This window comes from Kogia breviceps, chromosome 8 (assembly GCF_026419965.1).
Source record: "Kogia breviceps isolate mKogBre1 chromosome 8, mKogBre1 haplotype 1, whole genome shotgun sequence".
Lineage (NCBI taxonomy): Eukaryota > Metazoa > Chordata > Mammalia > Artiodactyla > Physeteridae > Kogia > Kogia breviceps.
This window is the reverse complement of record NC_081317.1, coordinates 22438738-22447165: the sequence shown is the minus strand read 5'-3', so window position 1 is coordinate 22447165 and position 8428 is coordinate 22438738. Positions and strand designations below refer to the sequence as shown.

The following is an 8428-nucleotide window of genomic DNA, read 5'->3' as shown; positions in this document are numbered from 1 at the left end:
CTTCTTTCTGTAAACTTGCTCCTCATCCCATGTTCCTTAATCTCACCATAACACATCCCCATCTGTCCAGAGGCCAAGGTCATAACCTGAGGTATGACCTCATTACACAATCACTAGGTCCCACACACCTCTCAAATCCTTCCACCTCCTTCTCTACACCTCCATGACCATCTTCATCTTTCATTAATGTGACAACCTCTGATCTTGCCTTTTGCCTCCACGGTTCCTCCCCTTCAATTTATTTGGAAGCATAAATCAGACTGTGTCACTCCCTTATGTAAGTCCTTTAATTCATTCTCCATATTTCTCACCATAAAATGACTTTCAAAATCACTCAAGACACCATACTTACTGCCTTACAAGCCTCATTCTCACAGTCTCTACTGCCCTTCTTTCCAAAATGCATGCATTCTCTCACCAAGCATTTACATGTCTTGCCTGGAATTCCTATCTACCTATGCTGGATTCATGTCCATTTCTCTAATAGGTTGTTTTGATGTGTCCTGGTTACCAAAGTGGGTTCATGTTCAAGAGCTTGACAGAGCCACACCTTTGTGCAATTCAGGCTCAAGGTGAGGGCTTTAGAGGATAATTCCTGTCCTAATAGGGAGCCTTCCTCGACTCTCTTTTCAAAGGTAGTTCCTCTCCCCGCCTTTTCTATCCCTTTTATCTTCAATTTCTGTGTCATGATAATTTCCTTCATAGCTCTTAATACAACCTGTAATTTACTTTTAACTTACTTATTTCTCTCCATTATCTCCCTCACTCTTAACTAAATTTCAAGCTCCATTAAAGATCTTGCATATCTCCTTCACAGCAGTATCCTAAGGGTATATACAGAGGGCCTCAAAAAAGTCCTTCTGGATGAATAAATTATAGAACAAGTGATACTAATAACAATGACAACACCTGATTATGGTCTTACAGTCCTCAGTCAAGAACGATTTAGTAAGCGGCACCCTATGTTTAGTTTTGTTCTAGTGATATGAATCATTAAAAGGAGGTGGAAAATATAAGATTATCTCTAAAAGGAGGTGGAAAATATAAGATTATCTCATTCTCAAAGAATTTATAACCTAGCTTGCGATATAGGCATACTTGCAACAATATAAACCCGACACAGAACAATCCATGTGCCTGCTCATGACCTCATGTTACCTATTACTTTTACTGTTCTGGGTTCTTTAAAGGAATTTTTTGATGTAATGCATCATACTGATCAAGGAACTCATAATTTGGAGAACCAAGATAGATAAGTACATATGAGGAATTATGAATGACAATATAAAGAACAGGTAATTAGGTTCAAAAAGTTCTCTAGACAACAAATATTAGGCTCCCAATTTTCCCTCTGAGACACAGTTTCCCCATGTGTAACAAGGTCATCGCAAAGGTCAAAATACAAATTATATGAATGTCTTCTGTAAGCTGTAGATAACATTACAGATTCAATATATGGTAATATTAAAAATCAAAATAAGTTAAACAAGACACTCAGAAAGCACAAACGTTTTATTATTCAAAGGCGTTGCCCTTGGTTTTTCATTGTTCTTACTTAACTTTAACTGCAATATTCTTAAACATGAAGGGAAACCTTTATCAGGCTTGTGGAACTAAGGAGCATTTCTTGGTCAAGAATATCTTTCCTTGTGGCTCACACATTTTCTTTCATTTAAACAAGAAAGTATTAAATACTATTTAGCACTGTGTGATGTGAGGTGGAGAATACAAAGTGAAATAAGATTCCTTTCCAGAAAGAAAGATGCAAGTTAAGAGATAAGATGCAAAACAAGTAACAAAACTGAATCCTGGCTCCCCTGATGCCAATGGGAAGACATGGAGAGTTTCACAAAACAAGATGTAAAATCACTTTGTGAAAGTCTGTTTGACAGGTAACCTGCTCAACAAATATATCTGTGGTCTAGCTTCCATCCTACAGGAGAGATTCTTACTTTTTACTTTACTCATTTCTGTATTCCTTGAAATATTAAGTTTGTGTAGCTTTTATAATCACAAAACTCTCTCTCTCTCTCTCTCTGGAAATTGCATACAGACACACACAACAACAACCACCTCAATACTCTGGGAAGTATCAGCCCCCCACCCTGAAACTGTTGAATAGAAGTTTTTAGGAGTATGAAAAAAATAGTTAAAATGTGACTGACAAAATGAGAACAAATTAGTGGTTGCTGGGGGTCAGGATGGGGGTAAGGGAGATGAGTGTGGCTATAAAAGTGTAACAGGAGGGATCCCTGTGGTGGTGGAACTATTCTGTACCTTGCCTGTATCCATGTCAATATCCCAACTGTGATGTCATACTCTGGTTTTGTAAGATATTACCATTGGGGGAAACTGGGTTACGGGTATAAGGATCTCGCCATATTATTTCTTACAACTGCATATGAATCTAAAATTATCTCAAAAGTTTAAGTTTTAAATAATAGCAACATTATAACCAATTGAATAAACTCAGAATCCATGAGCCCATACTGGTATAAATAAATGAATAAACAAACAGGAGAGGACAAAGCTTTTTTTTCACAGTAGACAGCTAACTAATAAATTTTAAAGAGAAAAGAATAAGAAATTTATCATTTGGCAATCATCAGAGTAATGATTCATTCATCCAAGAAATATCAATGGATGCTAAAACTAGATGTTAAAATCTGATGAGGAAGAGAATATTTCCTACAAAATGGGAAAAAAACAGTTTTTTTCACAGTGGAGAAATCTGGCAGACAACATAAGTAATCAAAGTTAACATCACCAGTAATAGAACAAGTCAACATCATGTGCTCCTTGACAGGATGCAGTGAGAAGCACCACAGCAGCATTTCTATGTTATTTTGTCAAAGATAAATAATATGAATCTAATTATGAAGAAATATCAGATGAACCCAGAGGGAGGGACATTCTATAAAATGCATAGCCTGTGATCTTTCAATGACAAGGTCATGTAGGTCAAGAAAAGACTGAGGGACTGTTCAAGATTGAAGATGATTCAAGAGGTATGACAACTAAACACAACCAGTGACCCTCGATTGGATTCCTTTGCTACAAGGAACATTATTGGAAAAACTAGTTCAACTTGAATGCAGTCTGTGAATTAAGTGGTAGTTTATGTCTCAGTGTTAATTTCCTGATTCTGATGGTTGTATTGAAGTTATGAAAGAATGTCCTTGTCTGTAGGAATTACACAGTATTCAAGGATGATGGGGCATCATGCTGGCAACTTACAAATGGCTCAGGGAAAATGTTCCATAAATTCAGCAAACTCTTCTGTGAGTTTGAGATTGTTTCAAAATAAAAATTGTTTATTATAAAGAATGCAATTGACAATTTTCTCTGCAGTCTAGAGCTCAAGAGATCGTGGTGTGCCCAATTTCTGCTAACTCTTCCAATGAACACACAGTTAAATGAGGAGAGCAATGATTGAAAATGCAATTCTCTAAATCAGGGGTTGGCACACTTTTTCTGTAAAGGGTCAGAGAATAAATATTTTAGACTTCGAGCGACAGTCTCCGCTGCAAGTATTCGATACTGCTGTTGCAGTACAAAAACAGTCATAAACAATACATAGCCCTAGTGAGTGTGACTGTGTTCCAATAAGACTTTAATTTATGGACACTGAAATTTGAATTTCATATACTTTTCATGTTTCACAAAATACTCTTTTTTCCCCAGTCACTAAAATGTAAAACCCATCCTTAGCTCATAGGTCATATAAAAGCAGGTAGATTTGGCCAGTGGGTCTTAGCTTGCCAACCTCTGCTTTAGATTTGTAAATGGGTCTTTACCTGCCATATCACTAACAGATGAGCAGTAAGTAATCTGTGAGTATGAGCATTATCAATATAAGAATTAGAGAATTTTATATGCAGACTATACAAAGTACAGATGAATGTTACGGACTGAATGGTCCCTGCTTTGGAAGACTGATGACCCATTCTGGCTCCTCGTTACACACATTTCTTCTGTCAGATGGTGCCTGAATCCAAGTCCATCCCAACACACAAACCGACCCCAAGCCTTCCCAGGGTTTGGGATCAGGTAATCTCGGTGTTAAAAAATCAGCAATTTGTTTCAAATGGTCTTAATGTAAAAATGTTCTGCTTACCTTGGTATAATGAAGGGATCTGATCGAGAAGCATTTCTACGGTTTTTATCTAGCACAAGTCACACTCTGGGTTTAAGAAGAAGGGCTGGAAACAGTCTCAAAATTCCATTTCACAAGTTGAAAGACTAATGGAATAAATGAGAAAGATGATGAACAATGGAACCTAAAGCAATAGTTAACTGGGAAAGAGGATGGGAAAACTGATAAGACTCACTAATTGTATAACGTTAGCTGAGGTTTTGAGTCTAGGAAATTACAGTTTCACTAAAAAAAAAAAAAAAAAAAAAAGCATTGTGAATTTGTGAAGAAGACTCCTGAGACATTTGATTTCTAACAATCTTACAACCACCTAAATTTAAAGGTTCAGTATTCTATTCCAAATACTCATTGAGACATTCATTTGAATAACCGCTGTTATTTTTCCCGTCTTAGAAATATATCGAAAATACAATTAGCGTATAACTGGAAGATACCTACCACTTTTATCCTGTTAGTCATTAAATCTAAAAACATAAAGACCACTGTAACTTTATAAACTCCTAGTGAGAGTTTTCCATAAAGTCATTGTAAAGTTTTTTAAAAATCAGTTTTTCCAAAAGAAACTCACTCTAATAGTTATACTGCTGATAAGTGAAGTATTGTCCTAAGATGTTACCTCTCCTTTCATGCAACATAAACCACCACCTCTTGTACACTGGAAAGACTTATGACTCAGGTTGAAAAAAAAAGCAGTTCTGAGCTGGGGAAGCATATGCTGGCTTCACCTGTGAGTTCAGAATCCCTTGTGGCAGGAACAGAAAAGAGGTCACAGAAGGCAGGCACCATGCAGTGCAAGGATGACTCTCCAACGAAAGAAACAGCACTGACCAGAACCACACATTAGCAAACACTGATTGAGAATGATTTATTAAAGTCCAATTAGTGTGTTTTGAAATTTCAAATAGTCCATATCTCCTTCAGAATAAATGCGCATGAGTAAAAGCCCAAGTTCATTTGTTTCCCTTCCACTATAAAATGCTCTGTATTCTGTGGAAAGTCTGTGCTTTCTGCTAACCAGTTCCCCATATTCTTTCCAGTTTGGGCACTTGTTGAGTCTGCCCTCTGCTCAAACGGTGACCATGCATTGACCTCCTCCTTCCTAAGTAACCATTCTTCTTCTGGACATCTCTCTCTCTCAAACATACTCCTGACTTTCCCACACCTGCTTCGTGACTGTGACTTTACTGGGTACTTATTACAACAAATTGGTGCAATAATTAGTTTACCTGGACAGCTGAACAGGTATCACCTAATATGGCGGCATCTGTGGGGGTGACCTTAGAGAATACACAGTATCCAGTCACATAACAACACGCTCAACCCATTTGCTACAGAAGCTATTTAATATGAAGATGATCCTTTATTCACTCGGCATGTTTGATTTCTTTGCATTGTCTTCAATTCTACACTAGAGTTGTGGCTACCGAGAGTTGGATCATCCATTGCTCAAATGAAATTTGGAATTGCTAGACATATCAAGTAGGGTGTCCTGGCTGTTTGTGGCAGTTGACTGTTTCTAGTCCATCTTGTTATATAAAAAAGTCACTCTCAACTAAAGTAACCACTGCATTTCCTTTGTAAAAAGGTAATTTAACCGGCTTTCCTCACAATTGCCACCTACACAGGGCAAAAGCAGGAAATCCCCTTTTATAAAAGGTAAGAGCATAAAAAGACATTTCACATTAAAAAAAAAATCCTTCATGGGAATGTGTCCTAAGTAAATAATCAATTATATGGACAAAGTTTTATGTACATAAAATTTTGGGGACATTATTTATAATAGTGAAAATTAGACATAACCTAAGTAGTCAACAATACAGGAATGGTTAAATAAACCGAGTTGCATCCATTAAATGGAATATTATATAGCCATTAAAATTATGTTTTTGTAAAATTTTTAATGCCATAGGAAAATGTGGCAATTATGCAGTGGAAAAAAACAAACTGGTTATAAAACTGTTTACAGTATGATCCCAATTATATAAAAAGGTATATAATATACATATAGGCATACACAGGGGAAAAGCTGTTACTGGTGGTTACTTCTGGGTTGTGATATTATCAGTATTTTTTCTGTTTTATACATTTCTGTATTTTTCAAGTTTTCTACAATGACTATGTATTATAATACAGAAAAACACAGGTCATTAAAAAATTCCTCTGATGAACTAATAATTAGGATGTACTTGGATATTATAAATATGTGGGAACAATACCACTGTGCTCATCTCTATAACTTTTATAGAGTACATATTCTTCTGATAATAAACTTACATTCCCTGTTTGTTTTATACATGTTACAACACTTTAACAAAAAAGGTAATATTGTGATTAGATCATTGTTTGTTTCATAACCTAAACAAATACTGGCTTTGACATCTAGGTTCTTCTATTTCCTAGAAGATTTAAAATTAATACCCTTTTATCTTTTTAAGTACAGCATACTGCATACATACATTACATGCATGCTTTCTAAAAAAGTAATTCTAATTTACAGTTTTCCTACATAAGGAAAAAAATGGAGTTATGATCGTTTAAAAACAGTCTATAGTCTTATCCATCACAAGCATGCTGATAGGCATAAACATGCTTACTAAATGAAATGTATCCTTTAAAAAGTAAAAAAGGGACGCCTGTATGTAAATGAAGTCGTGGATTCAATTAGTCAGAATTGATTCTGACTTGCACCAAACCACACAAAATCTTTTGAAGACTAGTTAGTGTAGTGTAAATGTACACTCCAGAGTCTGTTTATGAATTCTATTGCAAGGTCTCCGCTTTCTACTTTCAAAAGGAAACGGGGAGCAGGATGAGGGATGTCTCATAAGCTAATTTTTCAATATACATCAAGTCTTGGTGGGTCTAGGAACAAATACTGCCATGGGTTAGTGTTTAAGTACGCGAGTGTGTTTTTCCTCTCTCTCACGCCCCACCCTGCCCGTGCCTTTGGGAAGGGGGAGGACGATCATCCCTCAGCAGATGATGGCCGCGTCTCATCTTAGTTAGTTTCCTTTCTAAACCACGGAGTGGTCGTTGCTGTGAACTCCAGCCAGAATGGTGTGGTTGACGGAGGACGCTGAACGGTCGGAGCCTTCCGTGGGGCCGCTGGTGTTCTCACTGCGCTGGCAGCAGAGGATCTGCCTGAAGGTGGCGCTCATCTCCTTGTCGCGGTAGGAGTAGATGATGGGGTTCATGGCAGAGTTGAACTCGGCAAGCAGAAGGAAAAACTTCTCATAGGCCAGAACGTCACACTGTGGGCAGCACACGTCAAGAAGTAACAAGACCAATCCAGGAGTCCAGCAGATGATAAAGGCACCTGAGAGGACGGGGAGCAGGATCGGGAGGTTGAGAAAAAGAGAGAACAGAGAAATAGAATGATGAGGCGAGCAACCATGGGGTGAAACGATTTCAGTTCAAGGTAAACATACGGAGCCTCAAAGCCACCGGATCATCATGTGCAATAAAATGTTCATTTTCTGAAATAGGTTTTGACGATCAAATGAGCAATTGAATAAAATCTCATTAATTCAGACCTTACTAAAATTGAGTATTTCTGAGACACTGATGATGATTATTTTGAGCAAAGCAGAGTTTGCTAAGCAATTGCGCTATGAAATCGAGACATCCTGCAGTCAGGATACACACTTTGATGCTTATAAAAATACAGTTTTTAATAGTATAAGACTGTTTTCAGGCAAAAGCACTGTGACAAACACCCTTTAACGTTTAGCTGAGGCACAGTTTCTGGACTCGGTTTGACTGGGCTCAAATCCTTGCTCTGCTATTTAACAAACTGGGCGAACATAGGCAAATTACTTTCCTTTTTTAATTGACGTAGAGTCGATTTACAACGGTGTGTTAGTTTCAGGTGTACGGCACAGTGATCCGGTTTTGTGTGTGTGTGTGTGTGTGTGTAGATACACATATATATGTACTCTTTTTCAGATCCTTTTCCATTATAGGTTATTACAAGATCCTGAACACAGTAACCTATGCTATGCCATAGGTCCTTGCTGTTGGCAAATCAGTTTTTTACCTCAGTTTTCTCATCTGAGAAATAGAAATGATTCCATTTGCCTCATTTGGGGTGTGGCAGGAGTAAATGACCACCCAGAAAATAATCACCCAGTAAATCTTACCAGAAACAGCAGTAGCAATAATATTGTTATTATCTGCTCAGCAGCACGGGCCTGTTTGGAAATAGCAATTTCCAACAGTAAGATGCGCATTTACTTTTATAAGTCAACTATCACTTAAATGGTACTTTTCTAT

The 8428-nt window shown here is 37.3% G+C and overlaps 1 protein-coding gene across 7 annotated transcripts in view; it reads right to left on the bottom strand.

The window, feature by feature from the left end:
- Window positions 1-4996: 4996 nt before the first annotated feature.
- LPAR1 (lysophosphatidic acid receptor 1) overlaps window positions 4997-8428 on the bottom strand; it is a 218670-nt gene continuing 215238 nt past the window's right edge. For all 7 annotated transcript variants that reach the window (XM_067040962.1, XM_067040961.1, XM_067040963.1 and 4 more), the window contains one exon: window positions 4997-7472. In XM_067040962.1, the coding sequence (XP_066897063.1) occupies window positions 7171-7472 (302 nt within the window). In that variant the 3' untranslated portion in view covers window positions 4997-7170. The remainder of the gene's footprint in view (window positions 7473-8428) is intronic.